This window comes from Cantharellus anzutake, assembly GCF_015039405.1.
Source record: "Cantharellus anzutake strain C23 chromosome Unknown EI90scaffold_17, whole genome shotgun sequence".
In the NCBI taxonomy this organism is placed as follows: Eukaryota; Fungi; Basidiomycota; class Agaricomycetes; order Cantharellales; family Hydnaceae; genus Cantharellus; species Cantharellus anzutake.
The window spans coordinates 359,448-374,689 of record NW_024066967.1 but is presented as its reverse complement, the minus strand read 5'-3'; the positions used below and the strand labels follow the sequence as shown (position 1 = coordinate 374,689).

At 48.3% G+C, this 15,242-nt stretch overlaps 6 protein-coding genes across 6 annotated transcripts; 4 read left to right on the top strand and 2 right to left on the bottom strand.

Annotated features, from left to right (window-relative positions):
* Nucleotides 1-1,954: 1,954 nt before the first annotated feature.
* Nucleotides 1,955-3,197, top strand: EI90DRAFT_2916864 (uncharacterized protein; the record flags this gene model as incomplete). The annotated part of the gene is made up of 3 exons (XM_039054597.1): nucleotides 1,955-2,248; nucleotides 2,303-2,549; nucleotides 2,608-3,197. 3 exons carry the CDS (start codon nucleotides 1,955-1,957, stop codon nucleotides 3,195-3,197), a joined length of 1,131 nt encoding a protein of 376 aa, XP_038917468.1.
* Nucleotides 3,198-3,335: 138 nt separating this feature from the next.
* Nucleotides 3,336-4,349, top strand: EI90DRAFT_3121769 (cyanate lyase C-terminal domain-containing protein; the record flags this gene model as incomplete). The annotated part of the gene is made up of 9 exons (XM_039063434.1): nucleotides 3,336-3,350; nucleotides 3,386-3,496; nucleotides 3,562-3,636; nucleotides 3,713-3,865; nucleotides 3,922-3,951; nucleotides 4,014-4,031; nucleotides 4,097-4,163; nucleotides 4,222-4,237; nucleotides 4,310-4,349. The coding sequence occupies 9 exons, from the start codon at nucleotides 3,336-3,338 to the stop codon at nucleotides 4,347-4,349; spliced, it is 525 nt and encodes a 174-aa protein (XP_038917467.1).
* A 101-nt stretch (nucleotides 4,350-4,450) lies between these two features.
* Nucleotides 4,451-8,238, bottom strand: EI90DRAFT_2916294 (armadillo-type protein; the record flags this gene model as incomplete). The annotated part of the gene is made up of 16 exons (XM_039054580.1): nucleotides 4,451-4,919; nucleotides 4,977-5,220; nucleotides 5,264-5,422; nucleotides 5,478-5,549; nucleotides 5,602-5,707; nucleotides 5,771-5,966; nucleotides 6,018-6,091; nucleotides 6,153-6,177; nucleotides 6,237-6,299; nucleotides 6,361-6,514; nucleotides 6,579-6,654; nucleotides 6,710-7,240; nucleotides 7,305-7,403; nucleotides 7,467-7,880; nucleotides 7,979-8,068; nucleotides 8,140-8,238. 16 exons carry the CDS (start codon nucleotides 8,236-8,238, stop codon nucleotides 4,451-4,453), a joined length of 2,871 nt encoding a protein of 956 aa, XP_038917466.1.
* Nucleotides 8,239-8,619: 381 nt separating this feature from the next.
* EI90DRAFT_3052107 (uncharacterized protein) lies at nucleotides 8,620-10,045 on the top strand. Its single transcript, XM_039059905.1, has 5 exons — nucleotides 8,620-8,696; nucleotides 8,735-8,785; nucleotides 8,858-8,868; nucleotides 8,944-9,029; nucleotides 9,101-10,045. Exons 3-5 carry the CDS (start codon nucleotides 8,864-8,866, stop codon nucleotides 9,595-9,597), a joined length of 588 nt encoding a protein of 195 aa, XP_038917465.1. The 5' UTR covers nucleotides 8,620-8,696; nucleotides 8,735-8,785; nucleotides 8,858-8,863; the 3' UTR covers nucleotides 9,598-10,045.
* Nucleotides 9,731-10,662, bottom strand: EI90DRAFT_562702 (CybS-domain-containing protein). The gene is made up of 3 exons (XM_039067804.1): nucleotides 10,491-10,662; nucleotides 9,966-10,432; nucleotides 9,731-9,901 (listed from the first exon to the last, which is right to left on the bottom strand). Exons 2-3 carry the CDS (start codon nucleotides 10,306-10,308, stop codon nucleotides 9,864-9,866), a joined length of 381 nt encoding a protein of 126 aa, XP_038917464.1. The 5' UTR covers nucleotides 10,309-10,432; nucleotides 10,491-10,662; the 3' UTR covers nucleotides 9,731-9,863.
* Nucleotides 10,663-10,923: 261 nt separating this feature from the next.
* Nucleotides 10,924-11,402, top strand: EI90DRAFT_2916434 (cytochrome b5-like heme/steroid binding domain-containing protein; the record flags this gene model as incomplete). The annotated part of the gene is made up of 2 exons (XM_039054585.1): nucleotides 10,924-11,038; nucleotides 11,179-11,402. 2 exons carry the CDS (start codon nucleotides 10,924-10,926, stop codon nucleotides 11,400-11,402), a joined length of 339 nt encoding a protein of 112 aa, XP_038917463.1.
* Between the last annotated feature and the right edge of the window lie 3,840 nt (nucleotides 11,403-15,242).

The window sequence follows — 15,242 nt, the reverse complement described above, 5'->3', positions numbered from 1 at the left end:
CTCGTCTACCTTAGTAGAGGCTGGGATCCTGCCTACATTATTTCCACTAACAGTTCGACCAAGGCTCTGGGGATCAACCAACTCGATGTGATTGTGATGCGCCGCCACTGCTGCAAACGGCTAGACAAGGTGGCCAAGTGGGGACATGCCATTTCACGCTATTACACTTCGAGCACTGCAGACTGAACTGGCTAACTGGATACAGATGTGCGGGCAAGCCCTACCGATGGATGCCGTTCGGAGGGAGATGGAGAGGGTGAATTCATTGACTGCAGCGCCATGTTCTGATGGGTATGTAATGCATGCACACATCCTTTATATCCTTATTGACAGAGATAAAGATATCTATCTCTCCACCTGTACGGCATCCACGTTGAAATAAGCAACGCTGTGATCACGCCCGTGGGCATATTTATCATTTCAGCCTCAGCCTAACAATTTTTTTTTGCAATCCGCACAGGTTGCGGGTGCTTCTTAGAAACTGGTCAAATTAAACGCTTCCGGCTCATGCACGTATGCACGATTCCACACGCCCAACCTGCTTGCTCAGACCCCATGCCCGACTGTCCCGGCGTCAAATGAAGCTATGGCTTTCAATCGGAACGGACAGTCAAACTGCGCCCGTCGCCCGTCACATGCCGACGTGCAATCTAGATGGTAGGTGTCTAAATGGCCCCCCGGGCTACTACCTTTCGCTGAATGAGGGGGATCCAGATCTGACACTTTGGGACCAATAATGCCACGAGTGCATAGCGGAGCCCAGCCATGTACGCATCGTCAGCTGAAGAGTGATGCATGATTTATGGGAGACAAGGATGATTGATCGTTTAAATGGCAGCCCAAAAAGCGATCAATGCTTCCGAAAAGACATCCAGCACAACTACGGTTGGGACTGGATCTGAAAGCCAAGTCTCTCTCTCATACTTCACTCCAGCGGCTAGAAACACCCGGGTGTTCCATGTGCGAGCACCCACATTGGAAAGTACGGCTGTTGAAACTGTGAAAATTAAAATTGCAAATTGCAACACCATTGTCGAAGACTTCACTATTTTGAAACGCAGTAATTCGAGAATAGCCGTATCACTCGTTGCTTTGTACGTGCAAGATGGTTAGCATGGCAGAAAGAACTCAAATTTACAGAAGACATCGGGCAAAAATGCCATTCGCGTACTTCGATGATATCTATATATCGTCTAGGAGAATGAATAGCGGCCGTGGAGAGGTGCATATACGAACAAGGAGTGCTTTGGAAGGTTGTCCCTGTGCAGGGGAGTTTCCACTCCTACATGGCTGGCGGTAAGGAACAAACTGAAGGGGTAATGATGTGCCTCTTTCAAGCGACTACCCACTCCCTAGCTACCGTGACTGATATTGTACGCAATACCGACTTCGCAAAGAGAAGTGACCGTGATGTTACAAAACGAGCTCTAATATCGAGGGCAAGTGTCCCCACACGATTCAGCATTTCCAACACCCCAGACTCATTCCCAGAAGAAAGATAAGATGTGGGAGTGAGTTGCGCCATCGCAAACCCCCTAGATCATCCTGACCCGATAGATGTGGCTCTTACCGGATCATATGTGGATGCAATAAAAAAGGGAGATTTTCGAACAAGAAAGGCCACCAAGCATCAGGGGAATAACCTGATGACGAGTGAGTGAGAGAGGCCCCACTAAATATAAGGGGAAGATTACATGCGAGCCACAACAAATGAGCCTTTCTTCGTCGTCAGCGAGCGGGTGAGAGATGTTTGAGACAGGGATGAAATGGTATAGGTCTTATATCTAGGTGTGAGTGATGCATCGAGATTCGGAAGGTAGGAGAAAAATTGTCGCGAGGTTGCTCAACAATGGAAGAAGCCACGTGAGCAGCGCGCTTTCTTCCGCGCGAGGCAGTACCAAGGCAGTAGATATACTGTTTTCGCGTCTTTGCCAACTGCGCGGCTGCGTCTGTGATGGCTTCGGGGCTCAATCGACGACGAGTGCCGGGCGCGTCTTCACCAAATGGTGCTGCTTCCGATGCCACGTCCGCGGGGCACTCGCATTCTGCCTCCCTGGCTCAGTCAGGGTCTCTCCCCAGCTCCATCTCAAATAGTAATGGCGTAGTGCACGCCGGGAACGCCCTCGAAGGCGGTCATAGGGTTGCGTATGACCCCCGGGATCTATTCGATACGGAGGAGGAGGGCGGAAAGCTCCCGAGGTTGACATTGTTAGAAGAAGTGTTGCTTCTTGGGCTAAAAGACAAACAGGTGCAGTTCAGGATGCAATGTACCATGCCAACTCACTTACTCACATGGACTCAGGGTTATCTGTCCTTTTTAAATGACAACATTTCGTATGCCCTGCGTGGGTGTATAATACTCGAACTTGCCCTCCGCCGGCGGATTGCCATGGTTAAAGATCCAAACAGGCGGCGCTACCCTTTGCCTGATCGATATATTGAAGTCATTGATGAGCGGCAAACAGGAGAGACACTCTTAGATGAAGCTCTCAAAATGATTAAGTTAAATGAAAAAATGGGGGTCGGAAATTGGGTTGATCTGATGAGTGGTAAGCCATCTATGAGTACACGGATCTTTCATTCTCCTCACGTCATTGCTCGTCACAGGCGAGACATGGAATGTTATGAAGATCGGGTTCCAGCTAAAACAAGTACGGGAACGAATCGCGAAAGGCCTCGTCGATAAAGGTGTCCTGCGGACCGAGAAACGAAACTTCTTTCTTTTCGATATGGCCACCCACCCCGTTGCTGATGGCCGAGTCAAAGAAGAAATCAATTTACGTATCATTGCCCTTCTTTCTTCACGGACTACTGCCATCCCTCCCTCTGCTCTTGACAAAGTCGACGTTGGGTGCCGGGTAACTCGTGCCGTGTGCCTCGTATGTGCCGCGATGGCTGCTAGTGTTTTAGAGAATCCTCTGCAGCGGCTCCCATATGAAGCAAGAGAAGCATGTCTAGCCCGATGTGACGACATTCTCGCGGAGTTCTCGGTATGGCCATTCGGTAGCAGTAATCCTGGAGGCTCAAAACGTCATATCAATATTGGAGGCGGTAGCTCTGTGGAGACAAATAAAGTCGAGGGATTGCATGAGCTTGTACGAGAGGCGAAAAAAGAAATGCCCGATCCCGAGGATCTGTGTTTCGAGATAGTAGCATCTGTTATGGAAGTCTTCAGCAAGATGGACTCACTACTTTAATTATTACTGTCTACGATTTATTTATATTCCCTCTGCACTTTCGTCGACGTGCACCAGTAATATATTCCATTTCAGAGGTCACGTAGTAACTCATCATTGCTTGCCTCCTGCCATATATATTGCCAACGCTCGCCAACCATGCCCATCGTCCCCGTGAGTAGCTGCTGCGCTAATGACCTCAAATCTAGACAGCAGACATCATTCATCCCGCACTCCGATCTTATCAGAGTACTGAAGTTTTACCCTATGCTACACTCGATCCTATTCTAAAAGCTTTGTTCGAAGCCAAAGCTCGAAAGGTTATCCTTCATTCAATACTTGAGCCTGCTGAAGCTGCAACCATCTGATGCACTCTGATGCTCAGGGTCTAACGTTTGAGAAAATAGCTTCTGAACTTGAACGTGATGAGGTTTGGGTCGCAGCCTTATTCTACGGGCAGGTGCGCCATGCATTTCCAATCCACATTTAGTGAGCTCATCAGACTCACTGCCCCGATCTGAATCTTTTTCAATCAGGCCAAGCCGACCGCTGAAGATATTGCAAGATTGTCTGAAGTACTCGGAATCAGTGATCAGTCCTTCAGACAACTTGGAGCACAATGGTGGCCGCATCGCGGAGCCTTGACGCAAATGCCCCCGACTGATCCAGTTATCTATCGGTTGTATGAGGTTGGCGTCGGAAATAATTCGCACTTTGTCGCTCGCTCTCATCTTACTCTCTTCAGGGTGTTATGGTTTATGGTGAGCCCATCAAAGTGGGTCGATGAATTAAAGACAATGTCTCGCTATACATGTCTTGCTCAATCAATTGAGCCAGGCTGTGATTCATGAGAAGGTGGAGGATATATGCTTTTCTATGGAAGAGCGGAGTCTCATACCTTTATTTCCTGGAATTATTAGTTTGGAGATGGGATTGTATCAATGATCGACTGTAAGGTGCACGTCGAAAAGAAACCCGACCCGAAAGGTGTGTTCAATGGGTAAATCTCCCAAATCCCAATTTCTCTGAGCGCAATTATATCCAGGTGATCGCGCTGTGATGTAAGTCATCATTTTCCAAGCCAGTCCTGGAAGTGACATGCGTCGTGTGGGCTGACGAGGCTCTACCTCCAGCACGTTTGATGGAAAATTCTTGCCATACGTCAAATGGTGAAATTACGTACTAGTAGTTATGAACGAGTGAAGTGAGGATTACTTGTACACGGAAACTATACCTTTATACACCTAAGTGTCCAAAAATGAGTCTCATCCTTATCAAGGATCATCATCGTCTTCTTCGTAATCCGAATCGTAAGCGCTGCTCAAACGCATGCCTTTGACACTCTCAACAGCAGGGAGCAATGGGTGCGAGGGATCTAAGACTTCCAGCGCTTTCTGCATCTCATCCAAAGCGAAGCTCTCCATCTCCTCCATTAGCATGATGTCTTCTTTCTCTTCGTCCCAATCCCGGCCATGAACACGATCTGCCCGGGATCTCCTTTTCTGGGCTAACGAGTGCAGCTGGTTCTGCGTTGCCTTGATGAAACCATTCACTAAGTCCCGGGACAGCGCGGAGGTACCGACAGACCGAACGCTTTCGGAAAAGCACTTGTAAAGGGAAGAAAGGAACCCCGCGTCGGGTTCGGTCGGCATGGCATCAATGATTGGTATAAAAACCCCGTTTACGAAAGACTCGTCTGCCGCATTGGAGTCCTTCGCACACTCGACAAGCCGAGATATTAGCCTACAAACGATGATGGTTAACATACAGTGAGCCCCCACAAAACCCTAGTACACGTACATAGCGGCGGCTTCTCGCACTCCATCATGAAGGTAAAAGCGTAGCCCAGGAATAGCAAGGTTTAGGGTTTGGGATACATAGGGTGCGAAAACGGGGCCCATTACATGACAGTAAATTAATAGAGCATCGAACGCTGAGCACTTTTCTTCCAAGGATGCTGTCCGTATCTCGATACGCTGGCCTTGCATTTCGATAATTTCCCAACCTTCCCTTTCAGGAGCGACACGGTCATTTTCTAAACAGACTTAATGAGAACGAACTCAAAGTGACGATTCAGTAGAACGCACCGATGAAGGAAATATCAGCTTTAACAGCAGCGGATTTAAGAAGAGAGGGCATGACGAAACTGAGGTACGGCTCGAACGATGAACCAAGTGCTTGGCAAACTTTCGCCCATGTAGACATCAAGTATTGATGGGTAATCTCGTCGCCCGGTCTAGTGTCGTCTAGGAGGTCGCCGTGTTATTGCGGATAAGATAAGAATTAGATTGCATCACTCACTCTGAATTTGCATGAGCAGGTTAGCGAACTCCACAGAGTCTGGACCGAAAGTATCTCTCTCGACGGCGATTGCTTCAAGGGCAGCGGGTTAGACACCATCATAGTCTGGAACAGAGCTACCCACCAATGAGTCCACAGCATTCCATCACTTTGCAACGTAACTGCTTCATTTCCGGATCCGTAGCAGTCCGAAGCACATTGATAAGATTCGGCATGATCATAGGATAGAACTAGGCAGGAGTTAATATCAGAAATTAAGTGGGAGTTTATTCCAAATAGAAGCTGTGCATTACCTTTCGGAAATTCTCTGCGGCAGCATCGGCAACCATCGCAAGAGTTGTTATTGCTTGTTCCTGAACATAACGCTTGCTGTTTGCATTTAACATCCGCAACAAGCCTTCGACGATTGCGTCCAGATACGGTTTAAGAGTTTCACCGTCCACACCCGTACAAAAATTAATGATTGCGGCTGCAGCATGGCCATGCACCCTTCACGTAAGCCTTGTAAGTCGAGTTCTGGCACAGAAGAATGATACAAACCTCGGTTCTGGAGCTTGAAGTGTTGGAATCAGGGCCGAGAAGATCTCTTCATGATAACGATCTTGAATTATTTCCTGGGGGGGGGGGTCGTTTGAGAACAAAACACGGGTTAACGCATTCCAACAAGAAACTTACCTCGAGGTCTGTACACAGCTGGCCTCTGCAATTATAATGATCGTCAATGCTTGGTTATAGAATAATACCACGGAGGCCACGAACAAACACTGGCAGGCAGCGAAGCGAACACGCGGATGAGGGTCCTTGAACATAGGAGTAACCAAACTACAACAAGATTGTGTGGATCATTCTTTGGGCGTTCCTTAGGGACACTCTCGGGACGTACCCCACGACTTTCCCAAGTTCTTTCTCCATGATATGGTGCGTCCCTTCAGCAATGGCAGCAACAGCCATCAACCCAGCATGCCGCTGCATCCAATCCGGTGAGGAAAGTAAAGCCGGTATGTACATAAACGCAACGGGCAGGAGCGCCTTTCCGCCTTTGCACCAAGGATAGAAATTAGTCACTTGTATTCTTAATTTCATACTCGCACAAAGACGAACCAACTGCACATGCTAGGCGATCTAGAGCCTCTTCAAAGACGTGCTGATAGCCGTAATCGTCGTCGTCTTCGGCAGGCTGTGTAGGGGGAAAAGGTCAGCAAGGCCGACAACCTCACCAGAAATAAACATACTTCTTCGGTCTCACTCCACCGCACCGTTGCTTCACCGCCATCATCACGGATCTCGGCCATACCCTCAAGGCAACACCGAACAACACCATTAACCCAACCGTTACACGTCTTCACCATCCCCGCACGAGCTTCACTTAAACTGATCAGTAATTCGAGAGCTGCCCGCCTCATAGAATCTCTCGCCTCATCCTCGGCGCTGGGAATCCCGTTGGCATGCCGCCCATTAGAATTGGCGATAAGGCCTGAAGGCGGAGGGAACGCGAAACGAGGATTGGTGATGGTTGATCCATGAGGATTGGCGGCAGTCGGCGTTGAAGGAAAGGTAAATGCGTGTGATCTAGGTTCGGGGTTACCAACTGTCGGTGTTGCTTCGGAAAGATCGGCGAGGGGTGGGGGTGAGAGGATCAAAGGTACGAGAAAAGTGAGAAGGGATGACATGTGTTCGCGGAATAGGATCGGATGCGAGGTCGTGAGAGGCGTAAGTGTTCGGAGGAATTGAGAAAGTTGATCGTGCGATAATGGGAGTAATGTCTGTGTCGTAATATTATCGTAAGAAGCACAACGGCACGAATGAGGATGACACATCACCACTGACATTAAGCATAGGATGCATCAGTCCAACAGCCTGCGTTTGAGTGTGAGCGTCCGCCGAGCTCAGATACGATGTTGACGCGCGAAGAGCAGCATGTCGGACCTAGATTAACAATTACTCGATGATTCAATCCCGAATAGGGCGTCGTCATGGGGGCGGACTCACATCGATGCTTTGCGTGTCCTTAAGTCCGCCTTCTAACACTTGCAGAACGACGTTTACGTCCTGGTCCAGAATCAAATTTGGGACGCTAGCAAGAATTCGATATGCGCTCTCTCGATGCCCGATAGTATGCGATTGCGTGCAATCGAAAACGGTAGACTGGAGCTCTGGCCACGGTCTCCCTCGTTCCATGCTACCAATAGCAAGATCGGTGATAGTATCCGCAACTTTCTTGCGCACAGAATCATTCTGCTCTTGTCGAAGACACCTCAAGAGAGCACGCTCAGTTCGAAACCGGGTGTCCTCGGAGAGGTGATCATAAATAGTAAGGTTTTGTGTTGGATTCACCCTGTGAGGATCGGGAGGTACGGGTCGAAAAACGAGTCTTCGTAACAGCACGGCAGCAAAAGAGCGCATCTAAAACCAACAACCAAAAAAAAATGTGATGAGCTTGTGCAACGACCAAAGAAAAAAAAGCATTTAGTCTGATTGTAAGATTTAAAAAACACGCGTACGTTCTCATCTTGAGCTTGGCGGGTAAGTTGTGCAAGGGCAAGGATGACCGCCTCTGGTTGAGTCGCGAGCCATTTCTCTGTCAAAAGGCGCTCAGCACTGAAAAGCCCCCACCATTCAAATAATTAGTGTGCAAATCGTAGGATCGGATAGACAGAGCAACTTGCTCGTTGCGAATCTGATTATCACCCAATATAAGATTAGAGAGTGCCTGTGATAGGCTATTGAGGACCTCGGTGGTGGCTAAGGAGTCCTCCTCCATGCCAGAGAGAAAAAAAAAAGAAAAAAACTAGGCGTGGTTTCAAGGTGGCGAGCCCTGAGTTGTTATGTGATATAGCAAGAGAGGTAAGTGTTACGGGGATTGCCGCAACTCTTTTTACACTCTGAAAATTATTTCCATGAATTCCGGAGACCTATCAAGGAAATCGGAATCCTTTGCGAGACGCCGAACTCGATCTGAAGTACAACGACGCCGGAAAACTGGTCCCGGACGAGCAGAGCCATGCACTCCGCCTCGACCGAGGAAGCAAGTCAAGGCGGATGTCAAAAGCCCGCAATTGACATCTGTATACTTTTCTCCCTCTCGGAAAAGCAATTTTACGTCGTTGAACACATCCCCGTCAAAATCATCTTCACCAGAGGCGGGAATTGGGCCGTTTCGCCTCTGTGGCCTCGATCTAACACATGCACTGGAACCGTGCAAGCCCATGTTAATACAAGGTTCCCAACTTCTCCTTAGTATGAATACATTTGCTTAGTCTCGCTTCGTATCAGAAGAGCTTCGCGAGGACACTTGGAAGTTACTCGTGGTAGAGCTTATTTATTTTTCTCATTTGCGCCAAAGTCCCTCACGAAGCAATTGTTGACCTTTTTTTTTCCAGGCTACAATGATGTACGTATGTCTGTCCCTTTAAAATTAACCCCCCCTCCCCTTTCCTATTCCGATACTTAACTGAGCAAAGTTTAGGTGCAATGTCACTCGCGCGTCAGTAGCACTTCCCATCCTCCGGGATATCCTCGACAAATGGCAAAATCCATCCGCAATGATTCAAGGTCGGGATCTCTTTCATTGGATCTTACTGGCACGATACCGAAATCGATTAAAAAAAAAAAAAATCATTCAGCCCCAGTACCTATTTTGACAGAAATGTTAAAGCCAATTGGGTTACACGTCAAGCGAGCATCAAGAATGATATTGCTCAGTCATGCCTTCCTCGTTGACCCTCCAGATTTTTCCAACCTCCGGAAACCTACAAGCCCCAAGAAGCGAACAGACGGGACACACTATCCTCCCACACCCATATCTCACCTGCCAGGAGTAGGTCCTTATGCTCTAGATTCGTTTCGGATATTTTCCCCTTACATGTCTGGTGGGGGAGCGGCTTCAAGAGAAAAAGAAGCCTTGGCACTGCTGGCCGAAAAGTACGCCGATGGTTCTGACACGGCCAGTGACGTCCTTTCACCATCACTCGGGTTTGAAGAGTGGAAAAATGTCACCCCAAGTGACAAAGAATTAGCCCGATATATGGTTAGTCCCCTTGTTTCCTGCCATAAATACCTTGTCCTTCCCCGCCCACACGGTTGCAATTTAGATATGGAGATGGGCGATCGAAGGTTTTGAATGGAACCCAGAAGATGGTCTTGTCGGACAAGCCACTCTATCCTACTTGAATTCTCTCACTCAGAGACCTTGAGACGATCCAGACTAGTGGCAGGTATTTTCACCAGGTTGGCCACCTCCATGGCTAAGTTAAAGCAGCAGCAGACAACAAAAGCAACCAGGTTCTCATGGACTAATTGCTACTGTATTTTCCGGAACTTCAGGGCGATTATGACTTGCTGTACTTTTTTCACATAGGTGCTACAGGTGTAATCGAAGATCCAAGTTCAAGCAGTCCAAACGCCCTTGACGAACTCCGTAAGACCTAAACACACTTTTTTGGTTAACCACAAATCATCATCCAAGGGGGCATCCAAAAAAAACATTACCGATATCTTGTGTGTTAAACGAATAAACACCAACGAGCGCACCACCCGTGGCAAACCTCAACCCCCACTTGGCAACCTGTCCGATCACAGGGAACTTTCTCTCATGAAGATAATCCACTAGGACAGCGTCGAAACCGATATGAGAATGAACGACAAGAGCGACTCCTAGCATTCCATCGACGATCGGGTGCGCCGAACCAGAGACGGCCACTGCAGATGCAGTCAAGGGAACAAGAGCCGCTGAGAGAAGACGTTCGTATGACCAATGGTGAGAACCTTCTACTTTAGATGGAGTTGGGAAAGGTGTTGCATCGTTTGGTCCATCACGCCATATGGCTATCATGTGTAAGGTCGTAAAGCAATAATCATAAGATGGGTAAAGTAATACTTGCGTCCTCCTGCTTTGTACGCAAAGGCATCGCTCTCAGTTCGACGAGGGATAGTAGCCTGTACCGCGCTCACGCGAGCTAGACGCAAGGGGGTCAAAACGATCTCTTTCATTAACCATCAACTCCGATAACGAACCAGTGTGAAAGCGAGCAGCAGTCTGAAGCAAAGCACGATTTGGTTTGGATGAGATGCGTAGAGCTGCCATGGACGTTGTGGGATACATGGGGATTGGGAGAGAGAGTGGCACCTGATTCGTGTAAAAAAGACGCCGCGCTATGTGATTCCCGGATTACATAATCGATTCAATAATCTCACGTTCGGGCTGATGACGATAATTGGATTGATCAAAGAGACTTTCTCGCAGCTCTCCAGCTCGGGCTATACCGTAGCACTCTCAGCACTCGTCCTCTTCGTGCTTCACATCACTTTCAAAACCTTTCTCTCCCCCGACAAGCAACCTAAATACCCAAAACCTTCTCAACCTTCATCTTCCGGAGCTGCTCCATCCACATCTACATCTACATCTACATCATCCCTTCTTGCACCGACTACCGCTACAATGTCTGTTATGTCCCCTCCTCGAACGGATCTCGCTCCCCCAAAGGATGATCCCATTACGTTGGACGAGCTTAAACAATTCGATGGTTCACAACCTGGGAAACCCATCTATCTCGCCATCAAAGGTACGGAAAGCATGAACACTAATCTATCCAGATCGACGTCTCTCTCATCACCTTTCTTATTTCCCACACACCATGACCAATTCCCCTTTAACCTTTCTTCTTCTTCTTCTCTTATTAAAAATCAAACACCACCCACCCAGGCACCGTGTTCGACGTGTCGGATAAGCCACACATCTACGGTCCCACCGGCAGTTATCACATTTTCGCCGGAAAAGATGGAAGTCGTGGTTTAGGCAAATCAAGTCTCAAACCAGAGGATGCCGTCTCCGATTGGAGTACGCTTGAAGATTCCGAAATCAAAGTGCTTAACCAGTGGTACGACTTTTTTTCCAAGCGGTATAACATCGTGGGGAAAGTAGTGTGATTTTCGCCCGGGTTGAAGTAAGATGTATATAAATACAATTAGTAACAGCTGGGAGAGAGAGAGAGAGAGAGAGAGAAAGTCGGTCAGTTTGGAACAGCGAACAAGTCGTTGTAATAATATGTAGTTGTTGTATATTAGTGCTACATCCATGTCCTTCGAGCCGATTTCCATCTCAAAGCCCTATTCGAGTGTTTACATTATCATGCATCCAAGGCCATGAGTTTCTTCTACGGCGATGACAGTTAGCTCTGTGTTTAGCCGATCGGATGAAGCTGGGAGAGTGAGAGCTTTGTGTGTATGCGAACGTTCATAAGTGTGTTATATGGAAGGGTCGAAAGCGTCGGCCGAAGGGGAAGGGGAACCGCAGGGACCAGGCCATGAAGCGCTCAATGAACAGCGATCTCGGAACTGGGGGAGCTTGCGCGTCAGGCGCCCGGGATCAGCGGCAGATCAGAGGCGCATACCAGCGATGATTCGTTGTTTGACTTTACAAAGGTCATTATTTCCACGACGCGCAGGACACGGCGGGGATCGATGGGTACCAACTCATGACGGACACGCACACGAAATATCAAGTACGGGAGTAAATGTACCTGCAGCCTGGAGACATCGTGAGGCACACCATGAGCAGGACCCTCCTCCGGTGCATATGCCAACACTTTCGAGCGCGTCGAAGACAGCAGAACGGTGGTGATGCGTAGGTGAGTCATTTCGTATGGATATATATCCATGCGCATGCATTTGCGGCGGAATAAAATTGCGTGCTGACTAGCGGACACCCGATATGTTAACATTGTAGTTGCACACACTACACTGACAAGAGAAGCAGCGTTTCACAAGGGGGAGTTTCATCCCATGCCACGCAACAAGATCTAAGGCAGCGGTAGTCTCCTCACGAGTAAGTAATACCCGCCACCGGCGCCACATCAATTATAAGTCTTACTGATTCACAGGTCAACGATTGGGCATCAGGGTAGTAAGCCTCGAGTCGAACCAACGATGAGCGGCTTGCCCTCATGGACGATGTTTGCATGCATGGTGTTGATTTCAACTCGTCGACAATTCAGATTTCTTTTGTTTTTTTTTTTTTGGTGGAAACCTTCGGTAGCTTTCGCGGGCAGGATCGATGTCTGAAGGCTTGTGCCTTCCAACGGTTGATGATGGGTGCCTCTATATATGAGCACGGGGTGTCGTACTGGTAAGACCGTGTGACCACGGAGGCCAATTCTCGGGGAGGCACAATCCATTTTCCAGTTCCCAGGTGTGTAGAACAAGCTAGTCGGGGAGGAGCTTTATTGTGGTATTTCTTCCTGTACGTGAAATTTCTGTCTTGCTTTAGTTTTTTCATTCATGACGGCTTTGAAAGTGTTTATGGCTTGATTTTGGTTAAGCCCGAACTACGTCGTCTCCAAGGACTCTCTTACATCTCAATTTCCATATTTCCCAGGTGTAGGTACGTACTCGAGGATGGTTATAATCTAGTCACGCCATGTATTGCGGTTGCCGTTTGCCGTTTGACTTTTAGGGGGGGATTTCAATCCTTTCGTCAAGCTCATGCTTCTTACAACGACCCAAAGTTTCGGGCGGGCACGAAGATGCATGGTGTGGTTCATTCGAATCGGTGATGCCACAATTTCGAGCATTCATGGCTCCGATCTTCGCAGCTGGAGATTTCGCTATAATAGAGGCCGTCTTTATGGGCGCCATGGACCAGTTTTCAAAGGAAGTTTCTAGCTAAGGTTAGGGTTCAGTTCCTTCTTGTTTTTCGGTATCATGGCGAGTGAAATGAGGTTGTGGTCGGGGGCAAGGGCAGTAGAATGTCTCTAATGTGGTTCTGGTTTTCTATCGTTTCTTTGCTGAACCCTCAGGGATTATTGGTTTCGAAATAGGTTGATTGGCTTAATTTTGGGTAAAGGGGAGCACAGGGTTGGCCGGGTCATGGTTGGAGTTGTTTTTTTTTTTTTTTCGGATCTTACATACATAGTGTTGCGAGCTCATCGGCTCTTTTTTTCGTTGTGCCGATGTGACACAGAGGCGTTATGGTCTTTTATCCATTCGATTGAGACAACGCCATTTCCTCATTCGGAGGGAGTTTATACATAATGGGTCAGGGACTGATGTTAAGCCCTTGATCTTCGGCTTTTTCCAGTTTTAGTCATTTCAAATTTCAAATTCATTTACGCCAAGGAGACCCACCCGAGTGGACCTCTTGCACGCCATATGATCATCTACTCGGCAACCTAATTTCTCCCCCTCTTTTTTTTTCAAACTAGACTTCGGCCCCGGTTGCGGAGCTTTAATTTCAGCGCTTTTTGCTCGGGCATCATCGCTCCGGTGACCTAGGCAGGATCCCAGCCTCTACTAAAGTAGACCGGTGACCGTCCGTGAAGTTGGTGTTGGGACTTAGTGCCACTGAGTCGTTCATAGAGCAACGTACTCGCCCGCGAGTCAGCTTCACACTCACTTATGCTCCCCTTCAGAGGAGTGAGCCAGTCAAGAGGTACATGTGTGTGAAAATCGGACGCCTTGGTATGAAGACGTGGAAGGAGATTTAAAGTGGCGCCACACTGTGTCCAGGAATGCCATGACAATTAATATTAACCGGGGCTTGATCCTAGGTCTTTCCTTTCGCTGAGGCAGAAGTGGGGGAGAGGGAGGGCTGATCTTTTGGTCACTTCCAACTGCCACTGATGACTGAGAATTTGCCTCGTGAATTCTGACGCTTTTGTTGCATGCTCACTGGGGGAAGATGATGCGGCTCCCCACAACATTGATGGCCCGTGAATACCTTTTCAGTAACTTTTTCCTTTTCTCCCTGTGAATATGCTCTCCCGTCGATCTTGATGAGTTCTCCACATACATTGCATGGCTGGGGTCTTCGTTCGGGATGAATCGCCTGAAAGACCCACCCAATGGGGTGGTTAATTATCTGGTTTGGAATTGCGCAGTAATGGCTGAACAATATTTTGCGTGCGTTTTGTGGGGGCGAGGGCGGAGGAGGCGGAGGAGGGGTCCGGGTAAGGGAAGGGTAGGGACTTGCTCTGAACGTTCAGAGTCCCGTATTCCACCGCATCACATTATATGTGCTACAGCTGTGTTAGTTGCGTCAAACGATGTAATACGAGTTCAAAAAAAAAAAAAAAACAAGTACCTGGACCGAAGGAAATGCGCCTCTTCTAGCGAATCAGGAAGGTTGTTCCTCCTGCATGAAAACGTTCATGCCCTTGTACCCATGGGCCCTTTTGATCTCCATCATTGTGAGCATCGTGAGCTTATATTCGATCGTCCCCATCAACTGTGAATAGTTTTTCAGAACAAAAAATGGCTCACTTGAAATGTTGAGTCCCGGTGAGGGCTCTATACCCTCGGGGAAATGAGAGCGATAGAGCGTGGTACTCCTTTCTGGAGTAATCATCAAACGAGGGTGTCCGGCGCTTTTGCACTAGGCCTTACTCGGCGTCGCGTGTCTCAATTCCCACGATGGTCTGTTCTCTAAACACGTTTTTTTTTTGCGCTCCATCGCGCATCTTCTTTTCATCGGACTCCCCTGGGCATATTTGTCACTGGTGCTGCATGCAACGTCGTCCACCCAAGGCGTCTTCATCTGCTGGTTACATATCATATGATACCCATTAGTACGTGAGGCAAATACATGAGGATCAGCTGTTTTACAGAATAAAAAGTGCATGGCGGGGAAAAAAGCCATCGAGAAGGCGATCGAATATATTCCCACGACGGATGGTTGAAGCGGTAATCCCTCGCACAGAAATTAAAAAGAAACGGGTGCGTGCCCCCCCCACATCAAAAGTGACGATTTCCAAGTTCAGTGATACTCACGCA

What these genes read in the sequence shown, in the direction of transcription:
- EI90DRAFT_3052107 (XM_039059905.1), top strand. An exon ending in TCCATCCGCAATGATTCAAG is followed by an intron (nt 9,030 to 9,100) that starts GTCGGGATCTCT and finishes AAAATCATTCAG; the next exon opens with CCCCAGTACCTATTTTGACA.
- EI90DRAFT_562702 (XM_039067804.1), bottom strand. Translation starts at nt 10,308, where the DNA reads ATGATAGCCATATGGCGTGATGGACCAAACGATGCAACACCTTTCCCA. An exon ending in GTTTAACACACAAGATATCG is followed by an intron (nt 9,902 to 9,965) that starts GTAATGTTTTTT and finishes AAGTGTGTTTAG; the next exon opens with GTCTTACGGAGTTCGTCAAG.